Here is a 20,960-nt window from a genome sequence, read left to right on the forward strand (position 1 = left end):
CCAACAAAGTACAATATACAGTGCACTTGATCCCATAAACTTCAAAGGACAACAAAAACATCTTTATTGCAATAACTTAATCCAGTGGGTCTGAGAAAGCATGCTCAGTTGGTTAGCGCAATAAGAGCCTCGACCACGTTGCCCATGTGCTCCCGCAAGCTCCGTTCTGCTGCTGCTCTGGAGATCTCCATCTCTGTCATCTGCAGGAAGATGATCAATCATGTCACCCGGATCCCTACCAGGCATTACTGCCGCCAAAACCCAGTGACTCTGCTCTTAAAATCAGTTTCAGGAAACAACCTCCCCTACCCATTCACTAGTTAAGCATGACTACTCACTATCAGCTCCAGATCTTCCTTCTTGATGGTGACTTTTGCCAGTTCCTTCTCCCTGTAAATATTTCTGTGCATTAGTCTTCATGCTCTACCTCCACCATAAACTCACAGGCAGGATCATTCCCAGCTGTGCCTTGTAAATAAATGAGTCTTGATAAACATTTGTGGAATGAAAATACAAAATGACTGCCACCTGCCCTCACCTAATCTCCCCATCCTTCCCCCTTCTGCAGCAGGTGTTGCTAGGAGGCCTTTGTTTCTGCTAAGAAGGTTGTAATCCTTAAATCTGCAGAAAGTAGACTCACCAATGGCTTTTCATTTTGTCTGGGGAGAAAAGGGGGAATGCTGGGGCTGGCTGCAGATGGAAGACTTACCGCTCCTGCTTGGCTTTCTGTTCCCTGGACCGCCTGTCTCCAATCACGGACATGGCCTATGGGGAAGACAGGTCTAGTTACTGCCACAAGCTCTGCCTGCAGCAATCCCCAATGACCTAAAAAGCCAACGCCGGGTGGGTTCTGTATGTGCTCGTGATGGCAGGTGTTTCAGGAACCAAGGGACCATGTTTAATTCAATCCTGTGTGTTGCACACGAGGTCCACTTTAAGGCCCATTTCCATCCAGCTCCTCCTCGCGAAGCGGCGGCCTCCCGTGGCAGCTCAGTTTCCCTTGGCTCTACCCTCTTGCCTACTCTCGCCATGGGATCGGGACCCAGTCCCGGAGCTCTGGTTTCCGGCTACAGCCTTGGGGGCCCCTCAGCTCTCAGTCCGCCCAGACGCGCTCCCGGCCGACCTCACCGTCTCCAGATTGGAGCTCTGGATCTCCTTCTCCTCCGCATAGTCGGTGACCCGCTCCAGGTCCGCCGCACCACTATCGTGCTTCCGTGGCTTCTCGGGAGGCCGCTCCGGGCCGCTGGTCTCAGTCTCCAACTCCAGCTCCACATCCCCCTCCGTCGCCATCTCGAGCTCCCCGCGCCACCGCCCTTCCTCCCGACTTCCGGGGACCGCCCCGCAGCTTCCGCCCGGCGAGGGGCGGGGCCACCGCGGGCCACGCCCCCACGACCCTCCGGCTTTGGCAGCTTCAGAGAAGGCGCCGCTGGTCTCGCCAGGCTTCCCTTAGGGCTTGGGCAGTTTTGGTTTCTGCAGGGCCTCCTTCCAGACCTGACAGATGTCACCACTCTAGACCCTACTGGCCGTGTCCTTCTCCAGTACGTCCAGCCGACATCCCTCCTCCCTCCACTGTACCTAGAACGTTACACACACACATCTGTTAACCTAGACGCCTGATGTCTAATCCTAAACCAATTAAGAATGCTAATCCATGGGAGGCTAGATATGCAAATTGCTCCTTAATCTGGGGAGAACACCCTGAGTACCTCAAGGGATGGGGCCCTGGAGAGAAAACACCTTCACAGGGCATTTGCATTTACCACATCCTGGAAGTCACTGGCTCTTTGCCTGATGTCTCCCACACCCTGGCCTTTCTGCCTTAAAGTGGGAGACCAGGCTTAGCACGGAGGCAGCCCAATGGGCTGAGGACAAGACAAAGTGGCTACTTTCCCGTATGGTGGACGTGGGCGTCACTTCTGGGACAAGGATGGTGAGTGCAAAAGCCATTACAGGCCCCTGGCACAGCCACGCAGTGGAGTCAGCGGTGACACAGTGAGTTCCCTCTTCTACCAGGTGAGAGGGTATTTGGGCAGATAGATTTGAAAACTCCCTTGATCAAAGGGTATCTGAAAAATAGGAACGGAAGGGCAGCTGGAGCTAAGGAAAATGAATGCAAGCTAATCAAGATGACAGGCCTTCCTCTCCCCTCTGAGGCCGTTTTCGGAGTAGTAAGTCTCTCCCACGCCCCCAGCACCAGATGTCTGAACCTAGGGAAATGTTAGAGGCCAGGTGTAACTTAGGCTTTGTGGAAGGTTCCCTCAACCCTGCAGGTAAGCCCTTATGATGAAAGCCCTACTAGTTTTCTGTGGAAGGCAATCCTGAGTAGCCTGAAACAAGACATTGATAATTCCTGAGCAAAAGGAAAAAAAGAAAGCCAATTGTGGAATTCCATCTCATGAGTTAACCTCACGCCTGCACTGATGTAAGCATTTCCTCAGCAAATCTCCACCCTGCTGCCCTGCGTCCCTTCTACCCCCAGGTGTCCTGCTGTGGCCGTGTGCCAGGTACCAGCTGCTGCCACTCTAGGTGGCCCCCTCTCACGGAGTCCACTTGTAGCCGCCTGTTGTACATCCTCCTCCATGTGGGAACCTCAGCGGTCTGCTGCCTCCTGCTGTCAAGGACAGTAGTGGAAAAAGTCTGGGGCAAGGAGCATGGAGTAAGTGGGAGGGAATCAGGTTGGAATGCAGGGAAGGATCAAAGAAGAACCTTCGGAGAGCTCTGGCCTGAGTGGGGGGTGGCAAACGAGTGGACACAGTGCAAAGAAGTAGGTGCCTCTCCGTGCACATGACTCGCCCTGCCATTCTCACCCACACCCTCCCCCCAGATCCAGATGCCCTCAGGGCTGTGCGCCCACCTGTTTGGCCACTCTGATTGCCCAGTGCTCAGTGGCTCCGGGGCTGTGTACCGAGTATGTGCAGGAACCGCCACCTTCCACCTGCTGCAGGCTGTGCTGCTGGTCCACCTCCACTCCCCCACCAGCCCACGGGCAAAACTGCATCATAGGTTTGTCTGTATTCTCTAGGTGGGGTGGAACCGGAGGAAGTAGACACAAGCTGGGTCACGGAAATCCAGGGATGGGGTAACAGTGCTGTGAAAAGACAGAAAACTGGGGTTTATGGCCCTGCTTCTCTGTACTTGCTGTGTGACCATGAGCCAGATACTTATCCTCTTAGTCTGTAAGTGGAGGTAACAGTGAGGTTATCCTAGGCAAACCCTCTGTAAGGTGTAAAACATTGCCTGGATGTTCTTTTGCTATCTGAGGGTTGGAATGGCCCTTTTCTCCACATAGTTCTCTCTTCTCTGCCCTCTTCCCTATGTTTTGCTTTCTCCTTTGCTTTTTCATTTTTTTTTTATTTTACTGTGTTTTCTGTGAAAGTCTGCACAGCAAAATTAGGTCCCCATTTGACAGTTTCTTATACGGATTACTCAGTGCCATTAGTTTTGCCTTTTCTTTTGAGTCTGGTTTTCTCCCTCCCTCCTAACCAGCTTCTGGCTCCTCAAGCTGCTGTTCCTGCTAGGTCTCTGTGCTGTGGCCTTCTGCATCCCTGATGAGCATCTCTTCCCAGGTACTCTCCATCTTGCACCCCAGTCAGCAGATATAGGCTGCAAGGTTTTCTGAGAGAGAGGGCAGGGAGAGGACTAGGAGTCATGATGTGACCAGCTACCTTTTCTTCCTGATGCCCATCTTGCAGCCTGGCATTACATTGGCATTTGTGGAGGCTTTGCTTTCATCTTGCTGCAGCTGGTGCTTATCACGGCCTTTGCCCATTCCTGGAACAAGAGCTGGTAAGGGGCATGTAACCCTAAGGGCTCTTCTGGGGAGGTCTGCCTGGCATTACTAGGCCCAAGCAGCACTAAAAAGCTCAGGAGTGTGATGACTCTGTGGGCCAGGACGGATGGGAAGTCACAAGAGAAACAGGAATAGGTAGAAAGAAAGAGCTGGAGCTCCGAGCCATGGCCCATCTCCCACCCTTAGGGAGACAGGTGCAGCCCAAGACTGTGGCTGGCTCCTAGCAGTGCTGCTGGCCACCATGGTCTTCTACAGCATGGCAGGTATGGCGGCTGTGCTCCTGTTCCTCCACTACACGCACCCAGCTGGCTGCCTGCTCAACAAAATGCTGCTCGGTCTGCACCTTTGCCTCTGTGTTCTCCTCTCCTTCCTCTCCACGGCTCCCTGCATTCGCCTCAGTGGGTACATGCCCTAACCAAAAAAACCAAACCCGTTGCCGTCAAGTCAATTCTGACTCATGGCAACCCTATAGGACAGAGTAGAACTGCCCCATAGAGTTTCCAAGGAGCACCTGGCGGATTCAAACTGCCGACCCTTTGGTTAGCAGCTGTAGTAGCACTTAGCCACTATGCTACCATGGTTTCCACAAGCCCTACAACATTCAATTGGGGGGGCTTTTTAGGAAAACAATTATCACCAGTTTCCCAAATCTCAATCCAAGTATCTGAGAGAACAATCTCTGCTTCCCTCACGGGGTGGAGGCAGACACAGGGGTGGGAGTAGGAGTGGAGGAAGCTAGCCCCGTGTAGACTAATGATCCCCATTCTCCACAGAGCAAACCCGCTCTGGCCTTCTACAAGCCTCTCTCATCAGCTGCTATATCATGTATCTTACTTTCTCTGCACTGTCCAGCCGTCCTCCAGACACAGGTAAGCAAGGGACCTAGCCTCCTTGTGCTCCTGTCAAACACCCAGTTGCTTATTCTTGCCACCCCTCTTCTGTTACCCCTTCCTTCTCAGTAATTCTTCAAGGGCAGAATCTCACCCTGTGCCTGCCTGGCCTGAGTGACACGGGACCCCAGACCCCAGACACCTCCCTGGCAGTGCTGAGTGCTGGCATCATGTATGCCTGTGTGCTTTTTGCGTGGTGCGTAAAGGGGTCAGGGGAGCGGTGTGAGACGGGGAGGACGTCTGGGGCACCGTCTGGGGCACGGGGTGAATGGTCATGTCCGGGACGCTGGTTTATTTAGACTCTAAACTTTAAAGCAAGACCAGAGTGAGGAAAGCTCCCCATGAACAGGGACAATTTCTAAGAATAGCATTTTGTCAGATGATCTGTATGAAGTGGCGGGGGAGGTGGGGGGGAGACTTGAGAATTAAAAACACGCGCAGATCTTAGGCCCTCACACAAAAAGATTTCCTAAATCCCTGCAAGCTCTGAATAAATCTTTGGGGGAAAGGGGTCTCAGGGAGCAGTCAGTACCCTCCTGAGGGTTACCAGTATGGACCCACTGGCAGTAAATACTCAACAGACTACTTGACGGGGCCTGCTTGAGAACTCTCTCTTCTTTCTCAGTAACGAGGCTTCCTACCTGGCTGAGGTATTTGGGACCTTGTGGATCATCAAGGTTTATAGCTATGAGTTCCAGGTGAGAATGGAGCGCTCCATATCCCCCACGCTCTTCCCCCACCACACACACTCACACACGCACCCACACACATCCTAACAACCTCTACCCAGAATGCTCAGATTCTAGCTGCTAATACCTTTTATTGAGTACCCACAAGGTGCTAAGCACTGGCTAGATACTTTACAGACATAATCTCATTTAATTTAATCCTCACAACAACCCTGTGAGGTAGGTACTTGCTCCATTTTACAAATGGAGAAATCGAGGCACAGATTAAACATCTTCTACCCAAGGTCCCATAGTCAGTTATGTGCCAGAGCTGGGATTTGAACCCAGGTGTGCCTCCACTTGTTACACATGGTGAATCTTCTCAAAGAGGAGTTTCCTAGTTTAACAGCCTCACATTCTTTGCAGTCGTTCCAAAATATGCTGCCTTCTGTTTTTGCAGAAGCCCTCTCTCTGTTTCTGCTGCCCCAAAACAGTGGAGCCAGAGGAAGGTACGTGTCAAATGAGGGTCCCTAAGCAACAGGGGATCTCTGGAGAGTGCCAAAGAGCCCTCAGGAGCCTCCAGGAAAGAAGCTGGGGGAGGAGGGAAGAGGTAGTTTAGCAGAACAGCTCCTAGCAGCCCTTGCATCTCTCCAGGGCCGAGGGGTAGGGCTGCCAGGCCAACTGACCAAGAGACCCCTCCAGCTCCTCCAGGGCAAGCCCAGCATCTTTCCTACAGCTATTCTGCCTTCCACTTCGTCTTCTTCCTTGCATCACTCTACGTCATGGTGACCCTTACCAACTGGTTCAGGTAGGATGGAGCTGAGGCTGGGACATTCCGCTGAAAACACAGCTATTTTGGGAAAAGAGCAATTCAAGGCCACTCCTAAGGCTCCTCAGGAGACACACACAGTCTGCCATAGTCTTTGGGTGGGGAAGCAGGATAGGTCTAAAAGCTGAGGTGCTGCATTCTCTAACCAGAGCCTTTGATTCCACAGCTACGAGGAAGCAGAACTGGAAAAGACTTTCACCAAGGGTAGCTGGGCGACCTTCTGGGTCAAGGTTGCCTCATGCTGGGCCTGTGTACTCCTCTATCTGGGGCTGCTATTGGCCTCCAATCTGGGACCTTCTCATAAGCTGGGACTCCCTTGAGGTTGTGCCCCTAGTCTTGGCTCAGGGGAGCTGTCCAGCTCAGCTCAGTATCTTAAGAACACAACAGGCAGTTATCCGCCTTTAGGTTAGACAGTCAGTACTATGTCTGAACTGAAAGAAGTGGCACATGCATCCTAATGTCCTGGCAGAGTCTCTGACTCAATGGAGCTCCCATTATGTCTTCATCCCAGCTCAAGAGCCTAACTCCCAAGTCAGCAACCCAGGAATCACTGCTGATCCCAGCAGACAGTGTGGCACCAGTCCTTTCCTGGTTCTTGAGCTGGAGGTGGGGGTAGGGGAAGACCAACAGGGACTGAAGACTTGGCTCTGTCCTTGGAGATAAAAAGGAAAACAAGCAGCTCAGCCCTGGGCACAGGAATATAAGCCCAGAACCACAGAACCAGGGCAAGGAAGAAAGGAGCCCAGGGCTAACCCTAGGTTTTAATCCTGATATTAAGGTCAAGGGAAGACAAAAACCACCCTCATTCCATGATGAATGACAGAGCAAAAGAGAATGTGAACACTCGAGAGCAGCAGGATTTTTTGGCCAACTTTCAAGCAGGCAAACAGACTGAGGAAGAATGAGAAGAGGGGCATAAAGTTAGGTCTTGCAGCCTTTCCTCTTAGGCCCTCAACTTCATCCTTGGGATGGTGTACCAGGTCTGTGTGGGGGACAAAAATCACAGAAAAGAAGTCCCTGTGGTTCTTAGAAGACTCCTCTACTACATGCCCACAGTGCTTGTCTGTTGGTCATTGTATAATAAAGAGTTTTTCTGTGATGTTTCATTTATCAGCCTACATATCCACAACCTTTCAGGAGTCTAAAGTTATCTCCCCTGTTGGTGGGAAAGGGCAGCCATTCCTCCACCCCATCCCCCCAAGTCCCCATTCAAACCAGGCGCTCAAGGAATTACAAAGCTACTTTTAATACTTTGGGGTGAGCCCCACAGGAATAAAAAACACTGGGAAGGGGTAACCCCCTCACCCCCAGGTGTGGCCCAGGGGGAGAGAGGCTACCTGAGGGGAAGGAAGCACAAAAGGGACCCGCTGCAGACTCAGGGCAAAGGGAATGCCATCGGTGCTGGGACCTGTGAGCACTACAGGAGGAAACGCGAGCGTGGTGGGACTGGCTCCAGGCACACAGGCGAAGGGCAAGAGGGTTGGACACGAAGCCACAAAGCTACTTGGGTTCCTCCTTCTTCTCGTTTGCCTTTTTCTGCTTCTGCTGCATGATCTCCGAGTCCCTGGGGGTAGAGATGATGGGGCACTGGGAGGTACCAGAGGGCAAAAAGGACAAGATGCAGGGGGATGAAAGGCACAAAGGATAAGATGGAAGTGTATGGGACCAAGGTCAGCATGTGGCTGCTGTATTCCCACCCTAGAACAAGAGGAAGAGAGCTGAAGCTCAAAAGGCAATCAGTCTCCAGCTGGCTGTTGCCCAAGGGGTCAGAAGTCTGGCCACACAGGCCCAAGGTTTATGCTCTCTATTCTGTGCTGAGTACCACGCCCAGTAACAGCAGTGAGAAGGTTAGGAGAAGGGGAGGGTGAAACAAAGAACAGCAAGGAGCAAAAAATTCCGGGCTCTCACAACCACAACTGTACTTGAAATGTGAAGCTCCCTGCCCTTGCCCCTAACATGGTCAGACCCAGGGGCACTCGGAAATCAGACTGAGGGCAGGCACACGCCCCAGTCCCTTCCTGTAACACTGTGAGCTAACAATTTGGAGGGTGGGGAGGAAACAAAACCCTAGAGAAAGCAATGCACTCTGCCCCTCACGACCAGCCCAGGCTCGAGCCCTGAGGTAGCCCTCTCTTTCCTGGTGCACCCTTCGTCTAACCCAGCACCCCCCAACCCCCACCCCGCTGCCCCCTCCCCGGGGCTACCTCTGCTTGCGGGCAGCAGCAGAAAGCCCGTCATCTCGGCGCTTTCCCTTAACCGAGTCGCTCTGCTTTTTCATATTCTTCTGGCGGGCGAGCTCGCGCTGGTTACCGCCTAAAGAAAGAAGGGAAAAGGTGAGACGTGGGGGCCGCTCTCCCCACACACCAGCGACCCTCCTCCCCTGCCCAGGACACCAGAAGGATCCAACACTTCCCCTGGGACTCACAGCGGCCCATCTCGGGGTCCGGGCTGCTGACATGGGGGGCGGGGAGGGAAGGGAAGGGGAGGCGGCGACGCTACAACGGGGCAGGTCAAATTGGAGGGTGGCGGGAGGGTGGTCCCGAGGAGCCTGGCGGAGGGGTGCTGGGCTTCGGGACGGAGCGGGGACCCAGACAGGTGGCGTCCGTGCATGGACCGGGCTGGGTCTCTGCAGGGGGAGGGGCTGGGTTCTGGAGTAGTGGGCTCCGGGCCTCCCCCGGGGGCGCGGGGCCTCACCCCAGATCGCGGAAGGTTGGGGAGGGCATATGCCTAAGCGGGCGGGGAGATCTCGGGAAGTATCGGTGGGCAAAAGGCTCGATTTCCGGGCTCCGAGTGTGAGGGTCGCTAAAGAACGCTCCCGAGAAAGGCCTGGGCGGGGAAGCTGCGGGGAGGTCCGTGCCGGCGGCCCGGCGGCCGCGCTCGGGGCGGACGGGGAGGGAAGGACAAGAGGACGGGGTCTGGGCGCTCACGGGTCATGGCGACGGCAGCGGCTCCGGCCTGCCTGGCTTGCGTCCCCTCGTTCTGTCCGACGTCGCACGCCCCGCCCCCTCGGCGACGTAACAGGTCGCCCCCTCCTCCCCGCCCCTCCGCTCGCAGGCGCCGGCTCCCAGTGGGCAGGAGGAAGCACGTGGCGCCGCGGGCCACTCCGGAGCGCGAGCGGGTAAGGGGCGGGGCTCGCGTGGCGAGCGCGCAGCGTGGGGCGGGCCTTCCCGAGCGAGGCCTGGGCCGGGCCGGCTGGGCGGTCACGTGGGCCCGGGGGTGCAGGGGTGCGGCTGGCGATGTGGCGCTCCCGCGGGCTGGAGCACGTGACCGGGTAGAGTGACCTCATGCGGGGACCGGGTAGGAGGCTGACGGGCTCACCCAGAGGAAACGCCGTGGAGGCGGCGGGGCGGGGGGAGCGCCGAGACGGCCCCGCCGGTTCCGTGTTCTGGGCGGGACTGAGACGAAACTTGGCCGTGACTTGGGGTCCGCACCCTCAACCACTTGTTCGGACCCGTGAGGCGTTCCCAATCTGTTGTAAAATCTTGCATAAACGGAAGTTTAGATCCACCCTTTCCCACGCAACTGTCACCTCCTGAGTCCCTCCAGTGCGGACATTGGCAGCCACACGTAGCACATCCCAAGACTCTGCCCTGCTCGCTTCCCCGCAGTAACTTTGTACGTGAGGATGCAGTAGCGCCGAAGTGGTGAAGGGCTCCGGAGTCGCTGCAGTTGGATGAGGGGCTAAGAGACAGGAACGCACCTCGAAACGGTCATTTCCCACCGGACTGTCTCCAGCCACACCCAGTTACAAGAGGCAGCTCCATTTACCACCAAACTCTTTCTCAGCCAAACCAACTAGTTGCTGTGGCCTCCATGGCAATTTACGGTGATGCCATGTGTTGCACGGCAGAATTGCCTGATAGGGTTTTCATGAATAACCTTTCAGAAGCAGATCACCAGGCCTTTCTTCTGAGGACGTCCTGCGTAGGTTTGAACTGTATCCAAACGTGTTACTGCTTGCACCATCCAGGGACTCCCCGTTCCCTCCCCGTTGCATTATTTTTCTGTCTGAAGACTCAGTACCAGTTCAGAGGAACTCATTGAATATAAGAGAAATGCTTACGAAACATTGTCATAGGAAAACATTAGTCCTGAACTTTAACTTGGGATTCTCTCCAGCTGGTTCCCACAGCAGAATCAAGTTGAGGTTGAAACTTCAAACTACTTCCCTCTCGACATAGAACTGTCCACTGCAGTAAACCTCAGTCAACAACACTCTCATGATTTTTGCCATACCCAAGTATCATCTGAACTATTACATAATATTTTTGTAAATTAGGCTTAAGTAAAGGATATAAATAAACAATATTCCTGTAGTAAATTTAATCAGTATCATCCACAAATAGAAACCATAAAAATAAATGTCACACAGTGGCATCACACCTCGTCTAACTAACTTCAAAGGGAGAGGTGAGAATCACCATCATACACCCAAAACTAATTCCTGTGAGGTGAAGGTCAGGCATACCTCCAGTCTCCAACCTTTTTACCAGTTCTGACACCAACGTCTTTCCCATGGCACCTTCTCCTTCTCTGCTGGGGTTCAATAATTCATTTCAGTGGCCACACATAACTCACAGACCATACTGAGGATTATGGGGTTTATTAGGATCAGGATCAACTTGGAAGTAACAGGAATAACTCAGGAGACAGAAGACAGTTGTCAGTCAGGGCAGCTTCCAAACCCCTCAGCTCCTTCGAGGCTGTTCCTGCAGCAGGTAGGCCTTGCTCTAGGCCTCTTCCCTGATCCGACAAGTTTTACAGCTCTTTAGCACCATGGGTAAGTGCCTAGAGGCAAGCCCACTGCAGCCATCTGCTGGTCCTGCGCCTCTGCCATCTTGTGAGGTCTCAGTGTTACAGCTCTTTCTGTCTTCTGAACCTGGGACATTCTCAGCACAGGGACTGCAGGTCCAAAGGACAGGGTCCACTCCAGGTTCTTCTTGATGGTAGTGAGGCTTCCCTCAGACTGTGTGAGATTAGCTCTTTTAAGCCTAGCAGGATAGCAAAACTGACCAATCCCCTTGGTAGGCCACAGGTACCTTATTTGCATAGTTACTGTCCAATCCTTGCAGGAGTTTTACACACCGTATTGGTGTAGCCCCAGCCAATCATTTTGTGGGAGTTAAGAGACCATGTCTAGACAGGCCTTATAAAAGCAATTGATTGCACTACAACAATGTAAATAAAATATATTAAATTCTACCAAAATAATACTATTGTCAAACATGCTGACCTTAGGGCCAGCCTTCTCTTTCTTATAAAGGGAATTATTAACAAGTGTTAGAGAATGTGTCTCTTGAAATAATCAGAAGACTGAAAAGCATTTAATTTGTTATTTTACTTTGTTATTTAATGCTGTGTCTCTATGCTTTTTTTTTTTCTATGCTACCTAGAATTACTTCCCATACCACCAGTATACACATCGTACGCATTAGTACATGCTAGATGTACTAGATCAACATTGGTGATGCCCAAACAATGTACAGATTCTGACTCTCCTACTTACTGGAGTTCAGATTTGGGACACTTAACTTTCCCTATACTTCAATTCCTGTGTATAAAAAATGGGAATAATATATACCCCTCAGTGTTGTGGAAAGGATTAAAATAGATAACTTGAGTTGCTGTAGAGATTTGCTTATTCTTTCCACAAATATTAATTGCACGCCATAATACGTGTGCACTATTGTTTTAGGCATTGGGTATCCAGTGATGAACAAAGTATATATATGTATCTCTGTATTCATGGAACATAGACTATAGAGGAAACAGCACCAGCTTGTGTGCGCTCACTCCCTTTGTATATATACAAATATGTATGTATGTGTGATGTGGCATAGTGGTTAAGAGCTATAGCTGCTAACCAAAAGGTTGGCAGTTTGAATCTACCAGGCGCTTCTTGGAAACCATATGTATATACATATATCTGTGATGTGTGCACCCTTATATCTTAGCTTGTTCAAGAGAGCGGGTCTGACCAATCTCCTCGTTAGGGTTTGTCATGGATTGAATTGTGTCCTCCAAAATTCCTGTCAACTTGGCTAGGTCATGATTCCCAGTATTGTTTGATTGTCTATCATTTTGTCATTTGATGAGATTTTCCTGTGTGCTGTAAAGCCTATCACTGTGATGGATTAGCAGCAGTTATATTGATGAGATCTACAAGATTATGTAGTGTCTTATAGTTTCAGATATAAAAGAGAGAAGCGAGCAGAGAGACAGGGGGACCTCATACCACCAAGAAAGCAGTGCCAGGAGCAGAGTGCATCCTTTGGACCTGAGGTTCCTGTGCTGAGATGCTCCCAGACCAAGGAAAGACTGATGACAAGGACCTTCCTCCAGAGTCAACAGACAGAGAAAGCCTTCCCCTGGAGCCGACACCCTGAATTTGGACTTGTAGCCTATTAGACTGCGAGAGAATAAATTTCTCTTTGTTAAAGCCATCCACTTGTGGTGTTTTTGTTATAGCAGCACTAGGTGACCAGGACGGGGTTCATACATCTTACTTGCATGGTCCCACCCCCACCATGGTGCCATGCACCTTTTTTACGTTATTAGCAAGCTGTCCAATCCCCTTGGTGGGCCAAAGCACATTATTTACATAGTCCCTCCCAGTCTTTTGGTGAGAGTTGCAAGACCATGGTGAGAAAGGCCATATGAAATTGATCCACTGTATCACAAGCACACACCCATCAAAAAGGATATGAGTATAATCTGAATAAAGACAATCTGTGAACAACTACCTGTCCTGGTGTGAGCTAGCTGAGTAGCATTCCTGGTTCTGTGAAGGGAATATACATTTAGTCCCTAATTTTGAAGCAACTGACTTTGAGCTGAGACAAAAGGAAGGGGAGTTAGCCAGGTCAATGGTGGGGGGGACAGGGAGGGTAAAGAACTTCCCAGAAGAAGGTACAGCGTGTGTGAAGGTGCTAAGGCCCTGCTCCCTCAGGCCATCTCATCAAGAGCCACCAGCTTACCAAACCTGTTGCCAATGAGTGGATTCTGACTTATAGTGGCCCTATAGGACAGAGTAGAACTGCCCCATAGGGTTTACAAGGAGCAATTGGTAGATTCGAACTGCTGACTTTTTTGGTTAGCAGCCTGAGCTCTGCCATCAGGTTAGTAGATAGGAAATAGGCAAGTCACTGGTGCCTAGTGAGCAGGTGGTATGAACTAGGTCAGAGAGGTAGGTGGCAGTGAAGTGATCTGAAGTACTACTGCTAATACAGCTGCAAGTTAACGTGAAGTCAATGCTTACTGGGTACTTAAGTGTACTTTTCTTACTTGAGTGTCACAGTGACCTTTTGGGGTATCATTATCCCTCGCTTATTGATTTAGAAACCTTGGCATAAGGAGGTTACCAGACTTTCCCAAGGAAACTCAGATAGTAAAGGGTGGAGCTGGGAGTCCAGCCCAGCTTGTGCTCTTCAGCAGCAGGACATACGTTTTGAAAAGCTCACTCTGCAGGTGGAGAATGAATTAGAGCAAATGAATGAAAATGGGGAGGCCAGTCAGGAGGCTATCACAGGCATCCTAGATACTAGGCCCCATTTGGTAATTGTAAGCTGAAATTCAGTTCAGACTGATTTGGGCAGAAAGGGGATTTGTTGGCTTAGCTAACCAAACTGGGGGATGGGCTGGGGTGTGGCTAGCCATAGGAGAAACTGGAACCAGTGACAAGGAGGACGCCTCCATGTCTCTTACTTCATTTTCTCAGACCTAGATTCCTTTACATGACAGGAGATGGCCTCCAATGGCACCTACCCTTGTATCTCACAGCTTGTCCAAGAGAGAAGGCCTGAGCCTCTTCCCTTAGTTTTAGTTTTTAAAACCCCAGAAGAGGGCTCTGATGGGTCAGGTGGCCACCTGTGGTGAGGAGGTGGGTGTGGGACAGGATACACGGAGCAGCCCCCATCAGGATCACATGGTTAGTATGGAGAAGGAGCAGTTTCCTCAAAGAAGGGGAGCTTGTTAAAAAAAAAAAAAAAGGATTCTGGAAACATAAAAGATGTCTATTACATCAGAGAAGAGAGCCACTGAGATGGCGACAGCAGAAATGGCACAAGTGGGCAATTTCAAAATATGATTTGGAGACTCAGTGAGAGACTGGATGAGAGGTCTTGGAGAGGAAGATATTATTGATATCCCAGTTTATTCGTTTATTCATAAAATATTAAGTGTATACCTATGTCTTGGTTATCTAGTGCTGCTATAACAGAAATACCACAAGTGGATGGCTCCAACAAACAGATGTTTATTCTCTCACAGTATAGTAGGCTAGAAGTCCAAATTCAGGGCTTCAGCTCCAGGGATGGGCTTTCTCTGTCGGCTCTGGAGGAAAGTCTTTGTCATCTGTCTTCTCCTGGACTAGGAGCTTCTCGGGCACAGGGTCCCCGAGTATTGATTGGTTTAAGAACCCAGGCCTAAGCCAGTTATTATGTAGTATTCTCCTGTAGGTGCAATAACTATCAAGAGTGAGCATGTGACCTAAATTGGCCTGATGAGACCAAAGGGAAGGATTTTTGTCCCGTTGCTCTGGGAGGGACAGTGCTCTCTCCCACTGACTTGAACAGAGAAGCACATAGCCCCTCCTGCTTCTGGCCGCTCTAGTGAACGAACTTGAAGGGAGCCAGCCTTACGCTGAAGAAAGTGAGTAGCAAAAGGTATCCTGACCTTTGATTCTGTTAGGCTACATCAACTCTAGCATTTATTTTACTGCCGAGCATCCTGCCATGGACACCACTGTATTTCCTTTTTGTTGAAGTTGCCTTTCCTCAAACACTTCCAGCTTAGGGAATTTGCACTGGCTGTCCCGTCTGCCTAGAAACCATCTCCTTCAGCAGTGCAGCTTGGCTGGTCTGCTCACCTCCTTTCAGGTGTTGCTTAAACATAATGTTTTCCCAGAGGCCTTCTGTGACTACCTTACTTAATATGCAGTCAGTCTTTCCTCCTCCCTCCACCACTCCCAAACCCTCTTACCCTATTTTCTTTTTTCTATACCACTTATCACCTTTTAACATACACTATAATACTTCTTATGTTTATTTCTCATGGTAATTATGGACTGTTCCCTCCCATGTAGAATGTAAGCTACCCCAAAGCAAGAATCTATTCACTGATGTATTCCAAGGATCTAGTACAGTGCCTGGCACAGAGTAAGTGCTCAATAAATATCTGTCGAGTGAAGGAAAAATGTGGATAAAATACCTATTCTAAAAAGTTACTGTGTAAACGTTCACTTGAAGCTCAATAAAAATTAAAAAAATATATATTGAAACAAAAAAAAGTTACTGTAGGGATTAAATGATATAACATACAAAGCTCTTGACACACAGGGACACACAACAAATATTAGGTCCCTCCCTCACTATCTTCCCCAGCCTCCTGCACTTACAGCCTGCTCCCCCTGCTACTCCTGATAGTTTTACTGTTAGACTCTCCCCTTTGAGTTAAAATCCAGGAAATTTCTACAGAAGACCACAGATGTCATCCGAGAAGAAAAGGGGGCCTGGGAGACAGCTTAACCCATCACCACATCTGTTCATCAGGTTAACAAATTGTCACCCAGAGAAGCAGACAACCTGAGTAGATGGACAGGTAAATGTTTTTATTGTTGGAACTAGGGGTTTATTGCATTGATTTTTTTTTTTTCTTGGACGTGGCAAGTTTCACAAAACTACAGAAGGCTTCACCAGTTTGCGTGTCTCCTTGTGCAGGGGCCATGCTAATCTTCTCTGTTGGGCTCCAATTTTAGTATCTGTGCTGCTGAAGCAGCACTACTGCACTAATTTTAAAACAGTTGAAGTACAATTTGCATACAATAAAATACACACATTTTAAATGTACAGTGTGATGAGTTTTGACAAACGTGGGGGTAACTGATTTGAGAATGGAGGGATTAAGGCCACCTGGGATTATGTAGTTCCGGGGATTTCGCACAGGGATCCTGGTTAGGAAGAAGAGAACAACATCGGGGCTCCTGGGAAACATACCCGAATAGCGGAGGCACCCAGGGCCAGCCAGAGACTGGTCCTGGGGTCTCACTGCGCCAGGCTCCGGACCTCCGAAAATACCTATTCTAGGTGCCAGGCAACTTCATGGCACCTCCTGAGGGAGTGGGCCAGCTCCCTTTCTTGCCAGCTCACTTCTGCCCTGGCCAGGAGGTGAGAGCTGAGACCGAGTTGTCCCTCCCCTCTGCCCTGCAACTCTCCAGCCTTCGTCCTTGGCCGGGTCCAGCCGGGGGCGCTCCAGCCCGTGACAGCCAAGTTTCCCCGTTACCACCACACCCACCGGGCTTGACAGCCTCTCCACCTTTGGTGAGAAACCGGCTCCAGGTCCGCAGTCCCGCGCCGCGCCGCGCTGGGTGTTGACGCCAAGAACCCCTGGGAGCGCTGGGGCCCTGATTAGGTCCCTGGGGGCTCACGGCCTCAGAGGCGCGGTGGACCGAGTCTGCCCAGCAACCGGGCCCTCCCTCCCCGCCCCTCTGCGGCTGAAATCCTCAGGGGGTTGCAAGTTCAGCTTTACCTAGAGGTGGCAACTACGAGTTCGGGTTGGCTGGGGAAACAGGCCAGCTGGGGATCTGGGGGAGGGGGCCGAAGCTGGCCGCGGATGTTCTCTCTCCCGAACTGGGATAGCCCGGTTCGAAAGTGCAATGCGTTCCACGCCAATCCAAGAAGCGAGCGCCTGGGCCCGCAGGGATGGCCCGGGAGCGCGACGCACCGCCCAGGCGCCTGGGAAACCTCCGGGGGGTGCGGGCTGGGGGGCGGGGTCCCCGTGGGGGGCGGGGTCCCCGTGGGGGGCGGGGTCCCCGTGGGGGGCGGGGTCCCCGTGGGGGGCGGGGCCGACCTGGGCTGCCGGGCGTGCCCGCCAAACCCTGCACAGTCTAGGTGGTGGCGGTGGCCCTCGCCAGCGGCCCCGGTCGCCTCGCGCTCGACCTCGCGGCGATGGAGGGACCCCAGGAGCCTCTGGGTGGGAAGCTCCGGCTGTGCTTCTCGCCTGCTGCCCGGACCAGCCTCCTCCTGCTCAGGCTCAACCACGCGGCGCTGCGGGCGCTGCAAGAGTGTCAGCGGCAACAGGTAGGACGCCCCCTGCCCCTTCTTCCCCAGCCCCTGCTCCTCGGGACCCCGGGCGCCAGCCGGCGACCCTGGCCAAGGGGCCTGGGGAGGGGAAGTCGCACCCGCAGGCTCCGGGCTCTCCACCTCTCCAAGCGAAACCTGGAGGCAGGTGCTCGCGGGTCCCCGATGTCTTATCCTGGGGACGACGCTTCACCCGAGCTCAACTGGTGTGGGTACTCTCCCCGCAGGTACGGCCGGCGATCGCCTTCCAAGGCAACCGCGGGGTAAGTGCGGGCCCGGGGCGTGCGAGGGAGGTGGGGGAGCCACAGACAGGCTCAGGGCGACGCGGAGCCGGCGCGGTCAGGGCCAGTGGCTGCCAGCAGTCACGGTCTGAGGAAGTTCCGAGAACTGAGCCCCGAGAGGGGCCGGGGGGCTTCTGGGGCTGCGGTCCCAGGAGGCTATGGTTGAGTGGACTGTGCCGTCACGGCCTCCTGGGGAACTCAGGCCCAGCTGCACCTGCCATGCTAACGAGCCTCATGGGACCCATCTTCTGCCCTAGGCTGGCTCAGGAAGTGGCTTGGCAGGAGGGGGGAGGGACTGGCTTCATGTGGCTTACTGTCTCCTTCCACCCCCAGTATCTAAGACTCCCAGGCCCTGGCTGGTCCTGCCTCTTCTCCTTCATAGTGTCCCAGTGTGGCCAGGAAGGTCCTGGTGGTGGCTTGGACCTTGTGTACCAAAGGTTGAGCAGGTAATGGTTTTGGGGAAGTGGGGGGAATGGGGAGAAAAGGGTTTGAAAGTTCTCCACCCTCCTGGTTTTTTCATCACCCCTCTCCAGATCTGGACCTAACTGCCTCCACTGCCTGGGCCCACTCAAGGAACGCCTCACCATTTGGGCAGCCATGGATTCTGTCCCAGCCCCATCTTTAGTTCAGGAACACATCCTGACTGAAGAAGCCAGAGACCCAGGGAGCTGGCAGAACACTGGAGACGGAGACGACTCTGAAGGAGACACAGTATCACAGGCACAGGTGGCATTAGAAGAGGTAAGGCCAGAAACTGCAGGAGCTGGGGATAAGGTGGAACAAAGCCTGATGCCCAGGAAGCCAAGTGCCCCTACCACTTTCCCCGCCAGGTGCCAGATCCCCTGGCAAGCAACCAAAGACAGTCACTCCCAGGATCCTCCAGGGAACATAGGGCACAATGGGAAGTGAGGTACTGGGGGCAGGGTGGGGCGAACTGGAGAGGCCCTGGCATTGTCTGCCTTCTAACCTCCACCCTAAAATGCTGTAATGAGATCTTGCCCCACCCCCTACCCTGTTCTTCTCTCTTATTCCCTGATTGCAAACCCTAGGAACCAGACTCATCTTCAAACCGCGGAGCCTGATCACAGACTGTCTTCCTCTGCCAGCCAGAAACATCTGGACAAGGCAAGTTGTAACAGCAAGGACTTTCCAAAGACAACTTTGTCCAGTCAGGTTGCAATTAAAAAATTAGAAGCCCTTATTTTGAAGCTTCCAGAGCTCATTATACAGGAGGTGGAATAAGGGCAGGATAGGATGCTGGCTTCATGTGTGTGTGACACAGGTATTTTCCCCAACAGAAACGTCCAGCATCCGCAGCCACTTCAGAACTACAAGAAAAAAGGCGCAGAGCTCTGCCTCTAGCCCCAAGTCCCCTGCAAGGGCTTTCCAGTCAGGACCTACAAGAGGAAGACTGGGAACAAGAAGATGAAGACATGGGCCCCCGGCTGGATGACAGTCCCTTGGTTCAAGCAGGTGAGTTAATGAGAGGAGGGAAAAACTGCCAAAGCAGAAAAAGACCTAAAATCACCTTTGTGATCCTTGCTTCCTTCCTAGACTCTGAATCCCCGAGCCCTGAAGAGGTACCAGACTACCTCCTGTGAGTCCCCTGCTGTTCCCAGTTTCACCGTCATGCCTTGCGCACATAATGCCCTAGTTCTCCCCTTACATCAGGATGAAACTTCCCAGGGCCTGGGAGCTTTGGGGGACAATGCAATGGAAGATAACTCTCTGCCCCTGGCAGGCAATACAGAGCCATCCACAGTGCAGAGCAGCAACACGCCTACGAGCAGGACTTTGAGACAGACTATGCTGAATACCGCATCCTGCATGCCCGCGTTGGAGCTGCAAGCCAGAGGTTCATGGAGTTGGGAGCAGAGATCAAGAGAGTTCAGCGAGGAACTCCTGAACACAAGGTAAGGACTGGACCATGCTGGCTTTCCAGCTCTCATCTACTGCCACTGCTCTAGATAGCTGCCATCAAGCCGCCCCCCTCAACTCACGGTGCCCCCCATGCACAATTAGGATTAGACCATTATAACCCACAGGTCGCCAGACCTTTCTACCTAGTCTCTCTTAATATGGAAGCTGCTGAAACCTGTTCAGCATCACAGCAAGACACAAGCCTTCACTGACATATGTGGTGGCCGCACGTGGGAGCACTGGCCAGCCGTGGAACCTGGGCCTCCCCCGCGGAGAGCAATCCTACCACCGAACCACCACTGCCCTCCTGTTGGCCATTAACGCCCTGCTAACTACTCCTAACCCTGCGTTTGTTCAGTGAGCAAGCAAGGTGACGACCAAGCCCATGTTGAGAGAAAGATTCGTCTCACACAATAGAGAATAGAAGGGAATTTACTTCCTCCATTAAGTGAACTGGAGCTAACTGCTCAACGTTACACTTGGTGTTAGCATTTTCTTTGTTTCAGGTGCTGGAAGAGAAGATAGTCAAGGAATATAAAAAGTTCAGGAAGGTAAGACAAGGTCTGGGGACAGTAGCAAGAAGGTAGAAATGAGGATTTTATTTTTTGACGTGGACGCCCTTTTTCTCCGCAGCGGTACCCAGGTTACAGGGAAGACAAACGTCGCTGTGAGTACCTGCACCAGAAATTATCCCACATTAAAGGCCTCATCCTGGAGTTTGAGGAAAAGAACAGGGGCAGCTAAAGCCATCAGAGGGCTCTGGATCCTCCACCCAGTGAGAGCTATGAAGGAACACAGAAGCCATGAACTATGTAGAGTGCAACTTGTCTGCTTTTCTTCTTGCTGACCCCTCGAGTCTATGGCAGCAAGCAGGAGAGCTGCTCTAGGCTCTTGAGGTTTGATTTTCATTGTCGCCAGATTTTAATTTTTAGGGTTGGGCACAGCGCCGACTCCACGGCTGTGCCCAGAAGTAGCAGAGGCTTGGCTCCTTCACCTCTAGCTCAATCAAATCAATTTCGCATCCTGAGAGATGACACCATATCCAGGACAAGGTATCTTGAGGATGTGAGACAAACTAAGTGAATCTAGCCTGGTAGCCCCCCTAGGGAAATGATAACAAGAGCTATTGGTGACAAGTTAAAGGAACCTGTAGCACACCTGGATGTAATGAGCACTGCTATCTTACTGAAGGGAGAAGGGCTTGCGTGTTACCCATGTACTGAAAGTAAATTCTTTTACAAACATGACTGAAAAATTCAGACTGCTTCTGTGTCCTTTGTAGAAGTTTATATGCTCCCGTTAAATCTTCCGAAGCAGTGATTCTTGTGCCTGGCTGTGCATCGGACCCATTCAGGTGGCTCTCTAGAGGCCCGGACCCCAGCCTGGGTCTTCTGAATTAGAACTGCCAAGGTTATGGTGTAGGCATCTTTTCAAAGCACTATGGACAATCCTGATATATATATTTTGTTATAAATCCTCTACCAACCTGACAGCTGGAGATTACAGT

General features: G+C 52.0%; 4 protein-coding genes and 1 non-coding gene across 7 annotated transcripts; 2 read left to right on the forward strand and 3 right to left on the reverse strand.

The window, feature by feature from the left end:
- Positions 1-40: 40 nt before the first annotated feature.
- HYPK (huntingtin interacting protein K) lies at positions 41-1,334 on the reverse strand. Of its 2 annotated transcripts, XM_049897679.1 has the most exons (4): positions 1,129-1,331; positions 710-765; positions 339-390; positions 41-200 (listed from the first exon to the last, which is right to left on the reverse strand). In XM_049897679.1, exons 1-4 carry the CDS (start codon positions 1,288-1,290, stop codon positions 105-107), a joined length of 366 nt encoding a protein of 121 aa, XP_049753636.1. In that variant the 5' UTR covers positions 1,291-1,331; the 3' UTR covers positions 41-104. The 2 variants fall into 2 exon arrangements, with proteins under 2 accessions (XP_049753636.1, XP_049753637.1); XM_049897680.1 differs by lacking the exons at positions 41-200; positions 710-765 and having other exon boundaries at positions 331-390; positions 1,129-1,334.
- Positions 1,335-1,894: 560 nt separating this feature from the next.
- Positions 1,895-6,497, forward strand: SERINC4 (serine incorporator 4). Its single transcript, XM_049898984.1, has 12 exons — positions 1,895-1,930; positions 2,480-2,656; positions 2,825-3,003; positions 3,487-3,566; positions 3,693-3,786; positions 3,977-4,188; positions 4,564-4,659; positions 4,750-4,876; positions 5,306-5,378; positions 5,809-5,857; positions 6,003-6,156; positions 6,344-6,497. The coding sequence occupies exons 1-12, from the start codon at positions 1,895-1,897 to the stop codon at positions 6,495-6,497; spliced, it is 1,431 nt and encodes a 476-aa protein (XP_049754941.1).
- A 907-nt stretch (positions 6,498-7,404) lies between these two features.
- Positions 7,405-9,207, reverse strand: SERF2 (small EDRK-rich factor 2). 2 transcript variants are annotated; one of them, XM_049897678.1, is made up of 3 exons: positions 9,105-9,207; positions 8,382-8,490; positions 7,405-7,764 (listed from the first exon to the last, which is right to left on the reverse strand). In XM_049897678.1, exons 1-3 carry the CDS (start codon positions 9,109-9,111, stop codon positions 7,479-7,481), a joined length of 402 nt encoding a protein of 133 aa, XP_049753635.1. In that variant the 5' UTR covers positions 9,112-9,207; the 3' UTR covers positions 7,405-7,478. The 2 variants fall into 2 exon arrangements, with proteins under 2 accessions (XP_049753635.1, XP_049753634.1); XM_049897677.1 differs by having other exon boundaries at positions 7,583-7,741.
- Positions 9,208-15,849: 6,642 nt separating this feature from the next.
- Positions 15,850-15,954, reverse strand: LOC126084905 (U6 spliceosomal RNA). The gene has a single exon (XR_007519134.1). It is a non-coding gene; the product is annotated as a U6 spliceosomal RNA (small nuclear RNA).
- Positions 15,955-17,064: 1,110 nt separating this feature from the next.
- ELL3 (elongation factor for RNA polymerase II 3) lies at positions 17,065-20,697 on the forward strand. Its single transcript, XM_049898038.1, has 11 exons — positions 17,065-17,252; positions 17,480-17,515; positions 17,867-17,979; positions 18,067-18,274; positions 18,364-18,443; positions 18,583-18,658; positions 18,832-19,006; positions 19,088-19,130; positions 19,275-19,446; positions 19,960-20,004; positions 20,087-20,697. The coding sequence occupies exons 1-11, from the start codon at positions 17,121-17,123 to the stop codon at positions 20,195-20,197; spliced, it is 1,191 nt and encodes a 396-aa protein (XP_049753995.1). The 5' UTR covers positions 17,065-17,120; the 3' UTR covers positions 20,198-20,697.
- Positions 20,698-20,960: the final 263 nt, after the last annotated feature.

The sequence above is a fragment of the Elephas maximus genome, chromosome 10, assembly GCF_024166365.1.
Source record: "Elephas maximus indicus isolate mEleMax1 chromosome 10, mEleMax1 primary haplotype, whole genome shotgun sequence".
Lineage (NCBI taxonomy): Eukaryota > Metazoa > Chordata > Mammalia > Proboscidea > Elephantidae > Elephas > Elephas maximus.

Bases quoted from the DNA above. Each gene is read 5' to 3' on its own strand.
- HYPK (XM_049897679.1), bottom strand. From the start codon at position 1,290: ATGGCGACGGAGGGGGATGTGGAGCTGGAGTTGGAGACTGAGACCAGC. The intron at 766-1,128 runs GTGAGGTCGGCC...TCTTCCCCATAG, and splicing joins AGAGCTCCAATCTGGAGACG to GCCATGTCCGTGATTGGAGA. The intron at 391-709 runs GTAAGTCTTCCA...AAATATTTACAG, and splicing joins CAGAAAGCCAAGCAGGAGCG to GGAGAAGGAACTGGCAAAAG.
- SERINC4 (XM_049898984.1), top strand. From the start codon at position 1,895: ATGGTGGACGTGGGCGTCACTTCTGGGACAAGGATG. The intron at 3,004-3,486 runs GTTTGTCTGTAT...CCTCCTAACCAG, and splicing joins CGGGCAAAACTGCATCATAG to CTTCTGGCTCCTCAAGCTGC. The intron at 4,660-4,749 runs GTAAGCAAGGGA...CTTCCTTCTCAG, and splicing joins CAGCCGTCCTCCAGACACAG to TAATTCTTCAAGGGCAGAAT.
- SERF2 (XM_049897678.1), bottom strand. The intron at 7,765-8,381 runs GTAGCCCCGGGG...GGTACCTCCCAG, and splicing joins GCTGCTGCCCGCAAGCAGAG to TGCCCCATCATCTCTACCCC.
- ELL3 (XM_049898038.1), top strand. From the start codon at position 17,121: ATGGAGGGACCCCAGGAGCCTCTGGGTGGGAAGCTCCGGCTGTGCTTC. The intron at 18,275-18,363 runs GTAAGGCCAGAA...TTTCCCCGCCAG, and splicing joins CACAGGTGGCATTAGAAGAG to GTGCCAGATCCCCTGGCAAG. The intron at 18,444-18,582 runs GTACTGGGGGCA...TGCAAACCCTAG, and splicing joins AGGGCACAATGGGAAGTGAG to GAACCAGACTCATCTTCAAA.